This window comes from Diadema setosum, chromosome 10, assembly GCF_964275005.1.
Source record: "Diadema setosum chromosome 10, eeDiaSeto1, whole genome shotgun sequence".
Lineage (NCBI taxonomy): Eukaryota > Metazoa > Echinodermata > Echinoidea > Diadematoida > Diadematidae > Diadema > Diadema setosum.
In genome coordinates, this window is record NC_092694.1 from 6,005,697 (window position 1) to 6,026,010 (window position 20,314).

Genomic DNA, 20,314 nt, shown 5'->3' on the forward strand with positions numbered 1-20,314 from the left:
AATGGACGGTCAGTTAGGCTGGTCATAACTAAAGCTGACAAGGTATGAAAGCAAACTAAAGGAGAAAAAGAGCTTAAAAAGGAAGAATAAATAGGCTCAGGCAGAAGAAAGTGATGACGAGATACGGACGATGAGATTGCTGAGAATTGCTAAGGTAGAAATCAAACAGCCATATCCTATAAATCATACTTATTTATTGTCTCTGTTTTCCCCATCACCGCCGGTTTGTTCTGTCTGTCGTAACAGTAAAGTTAGAAGCGAAATCTTTTACAAAAATGAGTGCTGACGGTTTTACATTATTTGTCATTTTGCATTAACATAAAGGTTCAGTTTCAATAGACACTCTACACCACGACTGTTCCCTACGCTGGTAAAGTCCATGAAGCTTATATAAAGTCTTCCGTTTGACGCCCAGTCGTACACAAAATGTAAAGTGATTATTAATTTCGAGGACTTTTAACAAAAGTTAAGACAAATATGATGCTATGAAGAAGAGCATAAAGATGTACACGATTACTCAGTGGAGAAGATGGGCTAAGAGCCTAAACAGCCGGTTATCTAAAGAAGATGTATCACTTCCAACAAGTTGGTATTACTTATGCTTCCAATAAAACTTATAAAATCTCTGCAATCTGATTGGTCCATTATCATGCATGATTACCATGTGGTCTTTATAAGGATAATGCTATATGAGATCTCTTGCTTTGTGACATGGATGTTGCTCGTTCAGCGCTACTCGACTCTGATTGGTCGAAATCTTGGCTGACAGAGAATTATACTGACCAATCTGGAAGCTGTAAGCAGCTTGGTTGTCTGATGATGTGCATGTTTCTACCTTGTCTTTCTATTTGTGCTCAATTGTTTCATAGTAAATATGATTTCTCTACGAATGAACTTTGAATAAAGAATACGCAAAAAAAAAAGTGTTCATGCCATGACTCGGCAAAATTTGGCCGTTCTCGTAAATAACCAATGACAGAAGTGAGTCATTAAGTCATGCTTCTAAAAATACAAAGAGAAGTAAACGAGAACACCAAAACCACTTGACCAAGTGATGTTTGTGAGGGATGTTTTGGCGCCAAACGATAAGAAAGGATTAGGGAAACCCATGCCTTTATTGCTTCTGCCACTTTGCCTATTACAGGCCAAGTGGTTGTTTGGCAAAATAACAGGAAAATTGCAAGCCACTACTTGTCAAAACCATCAAAAAGTAATCAATCCGGTCTCTTGACATTCTTACAAACTACACTTGGGACACAATTTTGCAAATTAGGGTTTAATTGCACAGTTTTATTGAGAAGTTTGAGAAGCACTCGAATAACCGTCGGCAGTCTTATGCCAGCTTGAGTTGGTGTTGATCTTTCCCGCTAGGAGAGCTAAATGAGTCGAGTAAAAAAAACCGATTACCGGCAATATTATCTTCTTATGGTAAATAATTAATTTGCGACTATGTGTGCGATGTATTTTAAGGCATAATATACTTATATAATTAGTTGTTTTGTTGTTTTTTTTGCACATTGTAGCTGACCTAACAATGATTAAATAGTAATGGTAAAAACCTTAAGCAAACTCTAATATGTCTACGTAATGATAGCGAGGAGGGAATATGTTTCGTTTGACGTTTTTCCGACAAATGTGTTTTAACTCTGCACTACGTTACCTGGCGTAAATGGTAAAGTGGAAACAGCTCTCACTTTACCATTTACGCCAGGTAACGTAGTGCAGAGTTTAAACACATTTGTCTGAGAAACGTAAAAAGAAGCCGGCGAAACTCAAGTCAATTTGGACGGACTTTCTACTGATATCATGATCTGTATGTAGGAGGCCAAGTCTATAGATAGTATTTTGAACATATCTTATTATGAATGAAGGGGTTATCATGTTGAACCACCTCCACATTAGTATGTGATGAATGAAAACGGGTATGTCTTCAAATCACAAATCGGAAAAGCTGCAGTGATAGCGTTTAATAAACGTAAGAAAGAGACCCCCCCCCCCCGAAAAAAAAAATGAATAAATAAATAAATAGATAACCAGAGCTAAATTGTTTCTTAAAGCGTGTTGGGAGACCAATAGGAGAGGCGTTTGATAGCGTAATATCCATACAATGTATACTCGATAAGAAAATCATTATCCGACGTATCCGATACAAAGACATGATAAAATTTTGTGTGTTTAATGTCCTTGTTTGTTTTTGTTTTCTTTTCTTTTCCTTTTTTCTGGATAGGGGAATTTCTGGTGACAAAACAAAGTATTTTGTAGCTTGTCACTTCCAGTTGTCCCTGGAAGGCCTGTATTTGCATTGTTTTCTTAGTGCCTCCTAAATTTGGTTTAGATTGTCTATCGGCCTGTTGAAGTTTGTTCACTGTTTTACGCAAATATTCACCCCAGCCATATTCTACTCTAAACTTTATCATCTAGAATTACGGTTTTATTTGTCCATCAAACAATGTTGACTCCCTTTGCAAGTTAAGCAAGAGAGAAAAAAAAAAGGTGATAAATTGCAAAGACAACTTAATTGCCTTCGACGTTTGGTGTATCAAAGTCTCCAGTTTGTGTGAGATGCGGGTTCTCCGGGGCTACCAAGATATACACAAGTGTAATTGCTGCTTTTAACGAAATGTCACAGTTACTAATTGACTACTTGAGAAAATCAGCTAACTCTCTATTGTGTGTGAGAGAGGGGGAGCTAGTGGATGGCTTGGCCGCGAAGCAGGCGGGGAGCTTTTAGCTCAAAACGCGCAATGGCTCAAAATTAGCGAGTGTTCTCATTTCTGCAGTCATTGTGTGGTTTCGTAACATCAATGATATGACACATTTTCAGGTAGAGCGGTTTGTTTGTTAATGTGAGCAAGATACGACGGAAGTGGAAGAAGAACAAATAGACGCTCACAAGAAAAGAAAAAAAAAAGAAATTTCACATGATACACTTGAAGGTGGATGAGTCGGCATTCTCTGAATGGAAGGAAAAAACAGAACACAAAGCGATCGAGATGTGCTCCAAACTCCCCCGGCCGAAATCAAGCATCACCAACTGATCAGTCACAGGTGACGGGAGCCTTGCCGTTCTGATTACACTCTCTCACTGCAGACAACTCGTCAATCTTTGGATCAATTGCGGCTTGGTATCTTTATTAGGGATTTCTTTATTGCTTTCAACTCACTCGAGTGCCTTTCGAACATACTTGAACCCCACGCTCAGTGGATGACGTCGACATAATGTTATGAAACGTTCGACTGAAGGAAGAACGTATTTTTTCGGTTGGAGTCATCGTTTCGCACTGCGCGTAATAACAGTCAACACCGACAAACCACCACGACACTTCAAAAGATAGTTCATCCCGTAGCGAAGTCAAGCACCTACTAGATGCTCACGTTACGCTTTCAATACACTGTTGTCGTTCGATAACATTGGCTCGCCCTTAGAAGCTTTCTGCAACTGTAACTAGTTATTTCTTCTGTAGCAACACTGAAATATTGGCACTCTACATGAAGTTTACGACGCTCTGATTTTCTCATGTAGAGGGTGTACGATGCACTGCTCGAGCTATTTACGAGACTTTTAACTTCAACTCTTCGAGATATAAACCGTCTGGCAATTCACTGTTCATTATTTTGTCATAATCAGCGCTGTGTTTCTCTGTTTCTGATTCGATTCTCAACCATGAAACGAAGGAGTCTAGGATCGATTTTAAGGTCGAACCCGAAGTGGAATTACTTCACGGGCCGGTTGAACCAAGGCGACCCCACGGACTGCTACCGCAGCTGCGAGAACGGATCGCCTAGTCACGACATGAAACGACTGGTAAGACGAGACTCGTCTCTTCCTGTATTCTCTGTTCTCTTTGGTACTTGCTCTGTAACATTTCCGGTGTCTTACAACTTACTAATAAATAGGGCTTGTCATAATCATTGCCATAATATTGTTTGCAAATGAACGGATTTCACCAATAAGCTAACCTACGTGTATAGTCACGTGAGGAAATCATATTACGTTTCGTTTGTTCGGTCCGATTCGTATCATTACTGAAATAATCCATTTTTTAATAGAAATTCCGACCTTTGCTTTAGAACAAATGGAGAAAGGACACTAATGTAATCAAGTTTGATTCATGTTTTTTTTTTCGGTTTCTATCTCGTTGATGGCCAAATCATTACCTGGTTTTTCTTTACGTAAACACTAGTAAAGCTAATAGGCCTTCAGAAAGTATTCAAATCGTAACACGATATTTCTCAACAAGAGATTTTCATATTTTCTGTGCCGACAAAGAACCACATCGAGAGTCTCAATAGTTGTGATTTTGTTAGATTTTTCGTGACATTCGGCTATCTTTCCCGGAGTGTGAAAATTGTTGGCTCGCTTTGCGGTAAAAATGGTGATTCCAAGGACAAGTTTTCGTCAGGTGCTCACTGTATTTTCTTTAGCAAGTTTATTGTCGAAGGTTCTAAATTTAGATCGTGAATTGTTCGAATTCAGTGGTCCAATGAAACAGAATACAATACATAATAATACAATACAGGACAATATCTCGAACGCCATCGATCGTTGCTACATGAAGACAAAAATAAAGAGAGGAAATTCACGCTTTGACGAATATCAGTAAGATAGAAAAAAGGTAAAAACATGCACATAATGATACTATAACATTGTATTGTTACTACTACATCTACAACTACTTCTACTATTCACTACCACTACTACTACTACTACTACCACTGATAATGATGATGATGATGATGATGATGATGAAGATGATGATGATAGCAGTAATAATGATAATGATTATAATGGTAAAAAATATCAATAACAATAATAATAATGATAATAAAAAATCATGATAATAGTGAATGATAATGATATAAGGATAATAATAGTAATTGTAGTATTAATAAAAAGAATAACGCTAATATTGATAATAGTGTAGTTGTAACCCAAACCCCTCACTCTACTCATGTTGCAGAGCAACAAGCTTTGAAATGCATTTTGGAGATGTATGTATTAGTAAAGGAGCGGATAAGACCTCCAGGGGGCAGTTCATTAGCCGTTTTGTTCGATTTTTTTTTTTTGAAAAAGTGTTATAACTTCTGAAATCCTTGCAACTGATTGGCTAAGAGCAAAGTTTTCCAATGCTATTCATTTCTGGTCAGTTTTTCTGTTTGCGTTTGTTACATACTCAAAAAGCTGCATCACTTCGGTGATCCCTCGCATTTATCCCCAAGTTGAATTATCCTTCGGGTTTATGCCAGGTTCAAGTGTGTACGTGTGTGTCACACACAAACACACTGCTATAGCTTCTGACCATCCGAGCATTGAGAATTTAGGGTTTCTGGGACGAACACTGAACTAGGGCTTTCTATAGCTCAGTCGGTAGAGCACCGGGCTAGCAATTCGGAGGTCTCGGCTTCGAATCCCGATGGAATCCAACTTTCTTTGCTTAATTTTCCACTAAGAAAGAATATCTGACAAAAGTCTTGATGATATGATCCCATGCAGCCCTCCCAAGAATTATGATGGCAATGTATATGAATACACATTTTTTAACCTTGCGCAGCCTCAGCATTGTTCTTGTAAATAAGGAGTAAGAACAACATGCATTACCACACCAGGAGAAAATATAAACAACACTTGAGAAGGTTTTACTCACAGTGCAAAGCCACAAAATTCGTCGTAACATATGGTGTAACTGCAAAACTCGTTAGGCCTATATACAATAACCACCACTGGTGCGTTTTTCAAATTACTCTCAATGATAAAGGAAACATGCATGTTTATCACATACTTGACTTTCCTCTGCGAAATTTTGCATCAAGCTACTGCTAGTTTTATATAACCAGACGTATTTAGTGACGCCAAGCTTAGTGACTTCTCAAATGCACCCAATAATGTTGCCATGTAACATTTTGGCAGATTATCCGTGCTAGTAAGAAGCACGTGGTCCAAATATAAGCAGATTTTTCTTCTCTTTCTTGTTCTGATTTCTGCTACGGCTCTTTGATTGTTTGAGCTTACTACACAAAAGGAAAGATGGGGAAAAAGAGAAAAGTACGGGTTCGGCATCTTTAACATGGTATCTATTGACCCTCCTCGGGTTATTAGCACAATATTATCTTTTTTTTTTTTTTTTTTACAGTAAAATGATAAGATTTTTAGGTCAGTCATCAAGTGACCACTGCTTCTTGTTTGTGTGCTAGCTATAAGTAGTTGTGATGGCAATGATATGGCCTTGTCTAATTTTTGTATTCAATTGTGACTGATACAATCATCTCATTAGAATACCTGGAACACTTAGTAGCGTCTGACTGAATAACGACACGTCTGCTATTCTCTTTATACAATAAATTGCATTTTTACTTTATGTATTAAAGATAAATCTAAAAGTTGAGCGGAGTTTATACATGTTTCAGTTGAGTGTACTTCTGCTTAATAAAATAGTGTGAAATCTTTCATTTATAAATCTTTCATGTATAACTGTATCATCTTAGTCCTATAATATCTGAGCAAACTTTGATTGTTCGGTCTGTTTAAATTGTCAACGCAAACGCGGAACGGACTTTTTGTTTGAACCACAACTGAAGTACTTGATGATCAACCAAAATGATCCTCACCCCTGCTCTCTCTCGTATCTCTCTCTCTCTCTCCCTCTCTCTCTCTCTCTCTCTCTTTATCTGTATACACGTCTATCTATCTATCTATCTATCTATTTATCTATCTATCTATCTATCTATTTATCTGTAATCTATCTATCTATCTATCTATTTCTATATATCGCTCTCTCTTAACTCATGAATTTTGTCTCCCTTCCCCCCCCCCCTTTTTTTTTTTGTATTTTCACTGGCAGAACGCCGGTGCAACTCCAACAATGCCCACGAAAAACCTACATGAGATCGCCAAGGCCTTCAAAGTGAAGGGGAACTTCGGGGGGAAGGACGAGACGATCAACATGTCGCCTCTCTGCGGCGATGGAGCGAGCGCGACCGACGCTTGGCGACCAGAAGAAAACTTACAAGAGGTGCGTTGTAAACTCCGGAATCACAGCGATTAATTCACGCATTTTTTTCATTCTGGAAACGTGCCTTGCTAAATTCGAAAGCATAACACGTTCTTATCAGTAACTCCATCTACACAGATGTCATTCTGCATCTGTTCGCTTGAAAATATGGCCTTCCCCTGTTTCGAAATTCTTGCGATAAATCCCTTTTGTTCTATGTTTCTCTCCATCAGTCGATTGGTTTGCTTTATGATTTTATTTGAATTCATGGATTGAGATCCAGATAGCAAACCGTGTCATAGAAAGAGCACAATATTCGCATGTTTACATTGACACGCTGTCTCTTTGTACATGTACATCTACGGGCGCTCATTATCCAGTTCCCGATTGACATTTACCATTAACTCGAAGTCACATCCGATGTCATTAATGAATTTACTTGGTAATCTGCATCCAGCAATGAATGACATCCAGGCAGGGTGCTCAACACATTACCGCTCGAATTATAACATGCAGCTCGCTGGAGATGATAACATTGCTAGCGCATGCATAGAATGAGGTTTGGGGCAGATGAATACCCCTTCTACAATAAAAATGTCAAATCGTTCTTTTTGCCTGGTGGCAAAAGGGCACAAGTATATATAGAGAATAGAGTCACCTTGTTTACTTTCAGAATTTTCATTGTCGACCCTGAGGAAGACGAATGTATTCGTCGAAAATTTGGTCTGAATAAGTAGCACTGTTGGACTGCCATGCATTACCACTCTACTTCTTCATCTTTATATTATATATATGTATATATATATATATATATATACATACATATATTATGTTCATGTTCTGCATACATTATGTATAAAACTCTTCTAGTGGCTGTCTCAGGCAGGTTATATTTAGCGATGATAATTAATGGAAATTGTAGCAGAAAAAGCTTTAGCAAATGTTGGTGTGTTTTTTTTAGCACATGACATTTATTTTGATTGTCACTGTCATCGTTACTATCAACTTTCCTCTATTCTCAAATATCTCTGTGTATTTATTGTTAGCTGACAGGATTCGTAGCTGTAGATAGAAATTCCAGACCAGTAAAATGTCAGTTTGATAAGAAAAAACAAAATTCTATAGACACAACTTCCCTTATTTGTATCCAACAATAGCATGTCCAAGTTTAATCAACTTTTCATTGTTATGCGCATTATAAGTTTACCCTTTCGTTTCATCCCAATTTTCAACTGGTGCTAAATTTCCCTTTAACACCAAAGTTTGGTATTGTCTGCTCCTTAATACGTATTATATGTTTTTCATCAGGACGTACAGCTGACATTCGAAGAATTCTTGACCTCGGTTAACCTGGAACCGGAAAAGGTACACGCAGCAGACGCAAAGGGTGCCACCTTCCTGCACTATGCTGCCAGGGCGGGGCGGAAGGATCTTGTGGAATATCTGGTTGATCGTGGTTTGGGTAAGCTCATTCTCAATTTGAATACTTTTCCTCTCAGAAGCGTATACGTGCCACATACATTGCTAGAATACAAGTCTTCAGATGCTGACATTTGTTTATATTAAATCAAGAGGGCAATAGTACAAAATAATATTGTCGTTGAAACATGACGTCATTGCTTTACACTGTATACACTTTAGTCATGGTAGTGCAGTGAAAACATGTCCCTCGGTCCTTCAAAATTAACGGTGTTGCATTAAAATGTTGCACAACACAGTCATGTTTAAAAGTCATTTTAAAAATTAACTTATACCCGGTGCTCGCATTAATCAAGCCAAAAACACAATTTTACACAAGATGCTTGATGGATGAGAGAATGATTAATCAATAATATAGAGATACTGGTAAGGCACCTCAAAGAAGAACAGATGCTAATAAAACATGTTTTCTTTGTATGCGAACCGGTGCCATAATCTGCCATGGTAGATGTGTGCGCAAGAAGAAAGCTCACATCATGCTCTTTTAATTTTACTCTATGGGTACCATGCTGCAGTCGTTAGTAATACAGGAATTCCCGGAACAGTCATCTCCTTATTTCAGCCACCGCTTTTAAGTTGAATGCTTACAAACATTGTTTTGCGACGGCGTGTAAGTCATGGATCCTTTTCTTTTGGCGATGACATGACATTTGAAATGAAGAAGCTGTCAAGTTACGGACTGAGAGAGGTTAAACCGTTTGTCATTAATAGTTTCCGTAAGCATGGAAACAAGGACATCTTACATTCTTTACGAATCAATACTATGACATCATTCTATGTAGAGCTTACAGCCAGTTGAAAGCAAGTCATTTGGAGTGGTTTAATTTTTCTTGTGTTTTTTTTTTCCTGTTTCCTTCTTTTAAAGTGGCCGAAATGATGTTACGAACTTTCTATAGGATGTTCCACTTTAGATTTTCCTGATAATTGTGACGAACGAGTAGTGCAAGCTGAACATGTCAGGTTTACGATGAAATAATTGAAGGAAACGTGCAAAATTTAGCAATCAATTTGACAAGAAGCATCGATGAATACCCATCTTATAGAAACGAAGTGATGACAAACACTCCCCCAATAACGAGAAGTGATCATATTGTCCTATTCGTATCTCCTTGGAAATTGCAAATTACTTTCGGTCGTGAGATTGCTAGCAGCGGCTCAATTTCCTAAAAACCATTACTGTGATTTGGGTGCATCCTGGGCCCGTACCAGCTGATGAACATGTTTATGCTGTAACGAGCAATGATTAACTTGGAAACACATAATGCCTCACAGTGAACTTTATTGCGCTGCATCCGCGAAACATTCGTTTAGCAAGCCGGTAACTTCCGTCAACAACAACAACAACACGGCGTGACGTATCTGTAGTGTTCTTAAAGGAAGAACTATCCCAATGTTATGTTGCTTAATAAAAGAAAACAGACAAGCCCAAAATGAATAGTTCAGTGGGACTTTGTGGAAAAATGAGACACAATTGATAGGCAACTCCTTGTGACGAAAGTGTTGAGCGGCTCTCTTTTTGCTTTGTACACAAAATTTAATAAATATTTTGACACAGTCAGAATTTGTCCGCTAAAGAAAACAAGTAAAAACATATCACGCTTTAAAAAAAAAAAAAAAAAAAGATCTGTTTTTTTTTATGAAAAATGGAAATTGACTTATTGGGTTTTGGGTTTAAAAGCAGGAGGGAGCTGCTCAACATCTATCTATGTTACACAAAGTTACCAACTCATCGTGTTTGAAAACTTCAGCACTTTTTTGTATATCTATTATACATCCAAACTTTTACTGATCTAACTTTTCTGATTCATCTGTTCCATGCAAAGCAACGTAATGTCAGGATGGAGTTTCCCTTTACGTTTTAGTTCTAGGAGAGTTAAACCAGCGCAGGCTGCTCCCCCCCCCCCCCCATGTCCCTCCGCTCAAAATTAAAGGCACTGCTGAACCCTGTCATAATTATTTTCATTCCGAATACTAAATCTTTGAAAGTGTCCCGTCAGTAACTTTATATTGTACAAAATATGATGATGTGAAAATTGGATCGTTTAAGAATAAAACTGAATTACTAAAAAACAAAACAAAAAATAGCCCTGACAATCTTTGAGTTACACGACTTATCGTACAATATTCAATATTCAAGTATTTTGTCTACAAGGGGTCTTTGAATAGTAGGCCTATATTTATTTAGTGAAAACAATTTTTAACAAAGTTTTTGCCCGGTTCATTGTTTTTATGTCAATTCAGCCATCAAAGGGTGCCTTTTAAAGCACAAGTAGTGTTCAAATAGTGTACTTCCACATTATCTAGCTACAACGTCGTCTGAGTGCGTGACTGTGTAAAATGCTCGGCGATCAAACCAAAGTAAGATCCGTATACTCGTAATCACGAAACGGCCGGTGAAGATAAGTGACTGATTTCAAAATTAGACGGTTTGTATCGAGTAATATTTGGGAGCTTTAGATTTGCTGCGCGGACGTTTGAGACGACGCTTGAGCTGGACGTTCTCCTCTCCCTTGCGTCGTGCTGAAAAGTTTGTATCTTTAGATTGCGCTTGGACGCAACGTATAAACATTCAGAGCGGGTTTTTTGTAAAAAATAAAATGGCACCCCCATAAATGATCGGTGGGTCAAGTAGCTCTCTAGTAAGTAAGTAGTAGCTATTCTCCTTCAGTTTTGTCTTAAGTGATTTTCCTCAGTCCATATTGTGTATAGCGTCATTGAAATCTGAGAATTGTACATTTCCTGAAAAAGAAACAAGTCTTTGTGATATTCATTACGAGAACCAAAAGCGCAGTGACGTGAGATGTGACTATATTGCTGAATTCGAATCGCCCCCAAGTTCAGCGGTTAGAAACCTAGGCATTTTCGCATCCCGTTTTCCCTGACGTGTTTATGGCGTCTGTGTCAGTAGTGTTGCTCGAAGCAAAGTATAGATGTCTTAACTCACTATGCATCGTACCCATTATAAATTTTGACATACTCATCTCGTTCGATTCCAGCTCGAGATTCCAAACGATGCAGAGCGAGTGATTGCTTATTAACTTAAAGGTACTGTTTGCCATTGAGAACACTAATGTAGAAAATGCTTTAGATATCACATTAGATTCCTATGTGTAGGTCAGTTGTATCGTAAAACATCCTACCATATAAACATTTTGCAATAAAGCCTAAGATATAACGATATTATTATCACTATTTTCCTCAATAAACCATAACTGTAGAAGGTTTAGTCTAGAGACATTCTTATTATAACTGTTGTTTTTATTTTGTTTATTTAACAATACTTTATATTGATAACACTGATTCAAATTTTTACATTGGTTGTTTCTATCATTTACTCACATTTTATAACTATTTTGAAGCACTAAAGCTGGGTTGTTTGTTTCATCTGCAAAAGGTAGATAATGATTTTAAGCTGAGAACGGTTTCCTCTCTTTCTCGACTTTTGTAGAGGTGAAAGGATGAAATGGTAATGACAATAAGGCTGGAGTTTGCACTCACTTTATTAATGAATTGACTTCATGAAATCAAATCTTCCGAAAATGAATTCAGTTCAATCAAATTCAATTCAAATTTGCATCAAACAAAAGTTGTAACAAAATACAAAGCTTACACAGTACTCACTGTTGTTTGTTTGATCATTTTGTAAGATATCCACACTGTAAGAATTATAAAGGATATAATAAGATGTGCCAAGTATTAAGTTATGCAACTATGGTAACCCAGAATAGCAATGCACACTTCAAAATTGATGAAAAGCAGTCCACTAAGAAGCAAAGTTCAAAATACTCATGTAAAGAGTATAATATCTCCGGCCAATTAGCACACTGGACAAAATGTGAATAAAAGCTTTTGTAGATGGTAAAAAAACAACAACAACAACAAAAACGCAAACATTATATGCTTGTTTACTTTTGATGAATACACACCCACATACATATTCTCAGAATTCGTTAGATTGGAAATTGATTTATAAGATTGTGGTGAGGGACCAATCCAAAATAAGATTGAGAAAAAGATTGACTTTTAAATCTATTGGATTGAGATTTTTAATCTTAATTTTGGATTGGTCCCCCTTCTCAGGCTAAAGAATTCAGAGAAGTTGATGCACATGCCGTGCCTATATATCTCGGCCTTGAATTCCCTCAACTCGCCCTTTAATTCCTCTATACACCTCCCTTTCTCTCTCCTCCCGCTTTCTCCCTCCCTTTCTCTTATTTATATTCCCTGCATCTCATCGAATTAGATCCCCCGAGAACTAATTTCCAGCAAAATCTCACCCATTGTCTGCAACTTCCCCACGCATTTATCATTTTACCCTTTATATATAATACTGTCATCTACACGATCAAGTCACGTCAAAACTCTCAAAATAATCACCCTCGCTGGGTATATTATATTCCTCATCAATTTAAAATGCGGTTGGGGACAGGTTATGATCATCTTTCTTTTAAAACGTTGTCAATCTCAGTATGATCGTAAATCAATTTTAAAAAAAGAGAATGTTTTGTTCAATAACTTACCTTGTCAAGGGACGCATTAAAAATTCGTCGTCAGTGCGACTGGAGCAAACACTCACTCACTGCATATTGGGGAAAAAATTATTGTTGTTTTAATTAGCTCAAGATTTCATTTACACAAATTTGGAAAAGAGCTTCCCCCACTAAAAAACAACAACAAAACAAATCATCAACAGTAACATCAAAACAGAAGATCGTTAAAGGGTGTGTAAAGTTCTGGTCGAGGTGAGGATTTAGCTTTTAACGTTTTGCGAGATATTCAGAAACTACTCTGTGAGATGTCAGAGAGCATGCAATTCTAAGGGGTATCAAAAATTTATTTGATGAAAATCGGTTTTGAAATGGCTGAGATATTCAAAAACTAAAACAAAGAGATCGTAATAAAAAGCATGGCCTGTAGTCTTTTATTGTTATCACTTTTTTGATATCTCAGCCATTTGAAAACTAATTTTCATTATAAAAAACGTTGAATCCTTCTTGAAATTACACGCCCTTTCATATTTCATAAGAGGTTTCTCATTATCTTACTTAGGAATGGTCAAAACATTAATCCCCACCTCAACCAGAGTACTGTACAGTCCCTTTAAGTTGTCTTGAATATTATGGGTTTAGTGGCACCTTGTTAAAATAGAACCTTATAAAAAAAAAAATAATACCACGAACATAACAAAATGGTATCAATCAGGTTCATTCGGCTTCTGACTTGGCAGCTGATAATTGCAAGACTTCCATGAGAAAGTCTTTGTTTTGTTTTGTTTTTGTTTGTTTGTCTGTTAGCTCTGGGAAGCAAACGCTACTGCCGATCGTATTTGGTTTAAAAAAAAAAGTCTTCTGCACATGCGCGAGGCAGCTGTTTCCATTGTTCCACCCGGGAGACTGCGTCGTCTTAGCGTTCGCGTCGCAGAGCTAAAGCTCGCTGACATTATGATGAAGACGGTACGGATAGAACGATTGTTGAAAGGACGGTATAGTGAGTGGTCAGATATTGATGAGGAAGGTTTTTTTCGGTCATAACTGGTTAGCAGAAGAACGATGACGACAGTTGCTGTTTTTTCATGAGTTGTTGTAGAATTTGATTTACAAAAATTGAAAAAGGAGTATTTTTTGTCAAATTGTGCTGTCTCTAAATCAACGAACGTCTGCTCCACACCGACGCCAAGTAACTGCGTAATATTGACCTTTCTCCTCGTGGCAAATTTATTAAGCGTTGCTATGACAGCGCGTCACCCCCTCCCCATATCTTTTGTTAAAACATTGAACAATGAGTGATTTGCTGTCATCATCTGTAAGGAGATGTGCAAAACACGACACCACTAGTGCTCGCCTCTTCACAACCAAAGACGAATTTAGTCAATTTGCTACCAGAATTAATCAACCTGTTCCCCCAGTGCCCTATATGCTGTAGCTCTCCCTGTATCATGGTATTAACCTCTTTACACCGTCAAGCCTGTACCAGTTCTCATAGGTCTGTAATCACACACCCCTTTTAGTGCAGAGAAAAGGATTTTATAATTATGTTTTTAGGGACAGGTTGAGAGAAAATGGTCTCTTTCTGCTCCTATATTTTTTCACATGGGGTGTAATCCGCAGTGCTTCTGGTATAGCTGATGAGGCGTTCAGAAACGTGATAAAGACATTCTTCTTATAAAAAGTTTACTTCAGGAGTGTAACCATTATGGTAATGGTACTTTCTGGACTGTAACATTTAAAGACAGATAAAAGAAAAGAGATGTATACGTTAAAGGGATCGTATAGTTTTGGTTGAGACCTAATTTCAGGTTTCTAACATTTTTGGTGAGATAATGAGAAACCTCATATGAAATATGAGAGAGCATGTAATTCTATGAGGAATTCAAAGTTTATTTGATGAAAATTGGTTTAGAAATGGCTGAGATATCCAAAAATGACCGATTCTAATAAAGTGTGGGACCCACACTTTGTTACGATCGCTTTGTTTCACTTTGTTTTTGGTTGTTTCAGACATTCCAAACCCGATTTTCATCAAATAAACTTTGAATTCCTCTTCAAATGGTATGCTCTCTACTATATTCATAAGTGTTTTTTTGGTATCTTGCAAAAAGTTAAAAGCCCAATTCTCATCTCCACCAATACTGTACCATCCCTCGTCTAACAGATCATAGTCTTGGTGTCCATGTGCAATTTTCACTGTATCTTTTCGTTCTCCCAGTCTCACCAAACAAATTCAGGACAAACATTATATCTATTCAAGTTGTAGTACCCCTGTATAATCATATATGAAGCATGTGCAATCAGATATCACATAGCAATGTGGGAGCAAATGGATGGAATACGATTCAAAATTCCTGGGTAAGTGGTGAGATTGGTTACATTGTATTTCTTTTTATTACCTAAAGCACTCCATAAAGTGGATTTTGTACATCATAAATCATATCAGTTATTCATTATAATGTTTTGGTATGTCTTCTAGTGACTACTAAATTTTTCCTATCCGCAGCAGTAGAGAAGATTCAGTTCAAGTCAGTGCAATTTAATATTATTTTCATTTTCTTCTCAAACATAACGTAACATAACATAATAAAAGACGATTATACAACTCACTTTCAATACACAATAGTTTACTGTACAGTGAAAATTAGAGGTAATTATTGAATCAAACGCATGTGTACATTCTAAACCAAACTCGATTGCCTCTTCCGCATCCATCCTCTCATTCATCATTCACTTCTTTGTAAGATTATTAAGAATAATATGTTTAGCTATATATTGTATTTTGTGATTAGATATGGATGCCAAGGATGAGGAGGGGAACACTTCACTCCACTGGGCCGTAGAGGGCAGGCAAGCAATCACGCTGGAGGCCCTGCTAGTCATGGGCGCCAGAGCCGACATTCTCAATAAGCAGAAAATGGCGCCACTTCATCTCGCCTGCGATCTGAACTATGTGGATGGGGTACAGGTATGTTATAACACATGATAGTCTTGCACCCCGTGCACTCCGTGCAACACCGAGTTTTCATTGTGTAAGCACATGCATTATTCTCACAATGAAAGTAACTTGTCATAATAACATGATTATTGAATCATATTTCCATTACAGCAGAGATAACTTATTCTTTATAGTATCACATCATTCTTACATTTAATGTTTCGGGAGTTTGCGACATTAATTGTGTTAAAGAAATCAATATGTTTCAGACTACCTCTTCAATTATATATAGAAGTGAAGAAAGGTTATTTTAATCTCATAGTTTTGATTACTGTGTACTTCTAAAGATAGAAGGAGAAAAATGTAAAACACTCAAAAGGCAAAATGCTTACCCGGATTAAAAAATCATGGAGTTTTGGGATTCGACCACAATGTCATCTAAAAAAAAAACGAGGTAACGTTAAATTTATTTAGTTCAGATCAGTTCATTTCAGTTGAATTGAGTTCAGTTCAGTTTTCTTCATTCTTCATTCCGTTGTCAGTACCATCTCACAGTGCCGGCATAATCATGAATTGTTAGCATCACTATATTGCACAATCGTAGGAAAATGCATAAACGATAAATCAGTGCCATATTAAAGCTATACTAAAGCTATATCAGAGAGAGAGAAAGAAAAAAAAAAACTTTCCAGTAAATCTTTCAGAAAATGATCAGAAATGCGGGAGACATCTTCAGAGGCGGAATTTGCCTACGAAGACTGCCCCGGGCGATATTGCAATACAATAATAATAAAATTTAATCTTTAAGTGCATGATAACCGTCAGGTCATCTTTTAAATAGATTTTTAGCCAGCGTGTAAATAGTATTATCCGATCGGTTCCCAGTCTCACTAAACTGTCTTTTGCCTCACCCCAGGTTATTTGCAGTCAACCAAACAGTGAGATCAACATCCGGGGAGAGTTCGGCCAGACGGCTGTCCATTACTGCGCCATGAAAGACAACTTAGAAGCAGCGAAAAAACTGGTACGTCTGTACATGAGTTGGCTCAGTCGGTAGCGTGTCTGCCTCACGATCACGCGGCCCGGGTTCGAACCCGAGTCTGGACTGAGCAATGTTGTGTGTAAACATACCGTCCCCTCTAGCAAGAGGCAAAACACTCTGTCCCTCGGATAGGACATAAAATGGAGGTCCCGTGTATGAGAGAGCAACAACTCATGCACGTAAAAGATCCCGCTTCATTCATTCATCGCAAAGAGCAGGGTGTTTAACCCGGTGAAGCGGTCCCACCTCACATCCAACTGGACCCCATGGAAGACCAGCTTAACGTAGCTGAATATGGGCTATCCAGCCATCTTATCAGATGGAAAATGAACAAACAAAACAAAAAGAAAATTTTGTTGTCGGAGCAGCGAAAAGGCAAATGAGAGCCGCCATTTCACTAATCAGAAACCCAGTGAATGGATATCTCTAGGAGCGTCTGATTACAAAAGTCTCTGTCATTTTAGAATAAAAGCTCGCGATATGAGGTCTGGAGCGTGCAAAATCCCTAACGAGAAATATAATGGCGTAAATGTGACAGCGGAGCTCCATTACGCGTTTCAGTTGATAATCAGATTTTTCTTCTTTTTTTTTTCAAGCGCTGTCAAATGGCTATCGTGACGAGATTAATGAAAAGTGAGTGTAGGTCAACCCATTCATTGGCAAGCTAGTCTCTCTGTGGTAATGCGGTTACGAACCGCTAATGCTCTTGAGGCCGCATTTATTGCGGTCCAAGGACCGGTCGTTTCATACAGGGGTCCTCTAATAAGTCTTTCTATTACACTTACGTTTTAAAGCATGTTTAGTACTCAGTATGATTTTTGATCAACGAAAACATTCTACAAATTAGTGCGGTAATACACAATGATGTGTGGGCTACGATGTCCCCATTGTGTGTCTACTTTTGTTTTGGTGGAATCCATTATGAACTTTAGAAGGAGCAGGATTTAAAGCTAATGGTTTAAAATGCAAGATATTCCGCTGATGTTTGCAACTGCAACAGTCATACGCCTACAGCAACTCTACCCTATGCACCTCATCAATGGTTGATGCACATTGTGTATAGGAATAATCAGTGTTGCGCTTTCCACGTTTATCAGAGTAAGATATGAACGTATTGGAAACAACGTTAACCATTCGCCTAAGGGGGCAATCAGGTATACCATGTGTTATCTTTGTGAGAGAATAAGTATATCTTGAAAACAAGTTAACAATGGGCAAGCAAAAAATAGAAACCTGATGATTTGACTGAACTCACTCTAGACTTTCCTTTTTCCCTTCTTTTCACCTTTCATTATCTTTTCTTCCTCGTTGTTTACGTCCTGCCATTTCTATTTACTCATTCTTCTTCGTTTCTACCTCTGTTTTTCCTCTTACTTCTTTATTCATTCTCCCATTCCTTCCTTCTTGTATTCTTTTTTTTTCTCCCTTCTGTCCATCAGATCGAGTTCTCCCCCTTACTCTGCATGTCAGATAACAATGGTGTCTACCCGATTCACTGCGCGGCGACCCACGCGTCCAGAAAGGTGCTGGATATTCTTCTAACAGAGGGTGAGTGACGTATTAAAGCCTTGGACTTCCGGCCGGGCATTTTGAAACGCCTTTTTATGTGTTTATGTGAATGTGTAGTTTGTTTTTGTTTTTGTTTTTGTTTTTCATTTGCATGTTGTCACTAATGCGATGTGAGTCCGTCTAAAGATGGAGAAGATAATCCGTATCGAGGTTATCGAGCCTCATGCGTGAATTTGCAAACTCATCGAATATTAGCCCAAGTTTATTCCTCAAGGAATGATAACGCACCTCAAGGAATGATAACGCACCCCATTTTCAAAAGGACGCATAAATTAAAAGCATGTAGTTGTGGTTTAGTGGATAAGCTCACGAACTACACACTTACGAAGGGTCTATAGCAATTACCCCTGGGCAATTACCTCGGACCCTTTTCGTGACCTTGTATAATCCTAATCCTAAACCTAACCCAAATTCTAACCCTAAAACTTAACTCTAACCTTAATCCTTACTCTAACCATTTGATTTCAATTGAATTGAATTGAATTGAATTAAAAAAAAAAAACACTCATCACTAACCAGTATTTAGCTGGGGGGGGGGGGGCAATTGCCCTGATATGCTTCAGAAGATCTAGTCCCCTCGCAGTAGTGATAACATCCTTAGGCGAGATGCCTTATCCTCATTTCTTTTCATTCAGAGTAGTAATTGGCTCAATAAGCATTTGTAATTTCCGTTGTCGCTTTCAAAAAAATAAGTCTGATCACAAATACATACAAGAAAGCCACTGGATGCAAGACTTTGGTAGATAACCCGTATTAGATTAGTTTAATGAAGCGTTTGATCCTTGTTTAATCCGATACAGTTGCGAGTTTGAATTCAATTACATTACCATATTAAATTGACACCAGTTGATTTTGAAATCCCTATCTCGAATAATTACATCTACTCAAGATTGTAAGAATGTACTAGTTGTAATTAGGTCAAAAGCTTTCTTATCCCAAGAAAAAAAAAATCCTAAAACTTTTTTAACATAATCTTACTGAAATTGTCATCTTATAATGATTTCTGCTCCCACAAGAACAAACACTACACACACCCTTGGTTAAATTTCAGTGTGTGTGTGTTGGTTTTTTTTTTCAGACTCAGCCAGGCTAGACATTTGATAATTATATTTACAGTACCAGTCTGTCAGTCGCCATGCCAATAGGAATTATTCGTGCCTTATTATATTGTCACAAGCTTTTTGTTAATTTCAAGGTGTAGTTAGCGCGCGCTGATTATTATTTCGAAAATCAAAATAGATTCACAAAACATAAATACCCAATAGAGACACTACTTTTAGACGCAGGCAGATACTTGATGTAGACTAGACATGAACTTTTTTAAAAGTCTTGAATTGTTTAGGATAACAATATATGATATTATAGCTTTTTTTTTTTATTTAGCCCTGCCGAGACGACCGCCAAATTCTTATGAAGAAAATTTCAAATATCGTAGTGATTGATTTATTCCTGCTTTACTTCTGTCATACAATATTATAGTTGTTAACTGACTAATGTCTGTACTATTTTGTTTGACTAGTGTCTGTTCATTCTTTGCCGCAGGCGAGAGTTACGAACGGTCAGGATAAAAACTCGTACTCAAGGGCACTACCTCTGTTTGGACTTTACTTGCGATTCTTTTAACAATATTTTCAATTGCCGTTTGATATCAGGGCTCAATTCGGCTATATTAGCCGAAAGATTACCACCCACGAAGTAATAATATGACTAATTTTAATTCATTTAAATCCACCTCACTTCTCAGGGTACAAAGAACACGATGTAGACTACGGTGAAACGATCTTCCGTACACCGATTGATTCCTACCCCT

The 20,314-nt window shown here is 37.7% G+C and overlaps 1 protein-coding gene across 1 annotated transcript in view; it reads left to right on the plus strand.

Annotated features, from left to right (window-relative positions):
* The first annotated feature begins 3,664 nt into the window (after nucleotides 1–3,664).
* LOC140234443 (transient receptor potential cation channel subfamily A member 1-like) overlaps nucleotides 3,665–20,314 on the plus strand; it is a 40,460-nt gene continuing 23,810 nt past the window's right edge. The window contains exons 1-6 of the mRNA XM_072314488.1: nucleotides 3,665–3,805; nucleotides 6,840–7,010; nucleotides 8,298–8,451; nucleotides 15,748–15,923; nucleotides 16,810–16,917; nucleotides 18,375–18,483. Of these exons, the coding sequence (XP_072170589.1) occupies nucleotides 3,665–3,805; nucleotides 6,840–7,010; nucleotides 8,298–8,451; nucleotides 15,748–15,923; nucleotides 16,810–16,917; nucleotides 18,375–18,483 (859 nt within the window). The remainder of the gene's footprint in view (nucleotides 3,806–6,839; nucleotides 7,011–8,297; nucleotides 8,452–15,747; nucleotides 15,924–16,809; nucleotides 16,918–18,374; nucleotides 18,484–20,314) is intronic.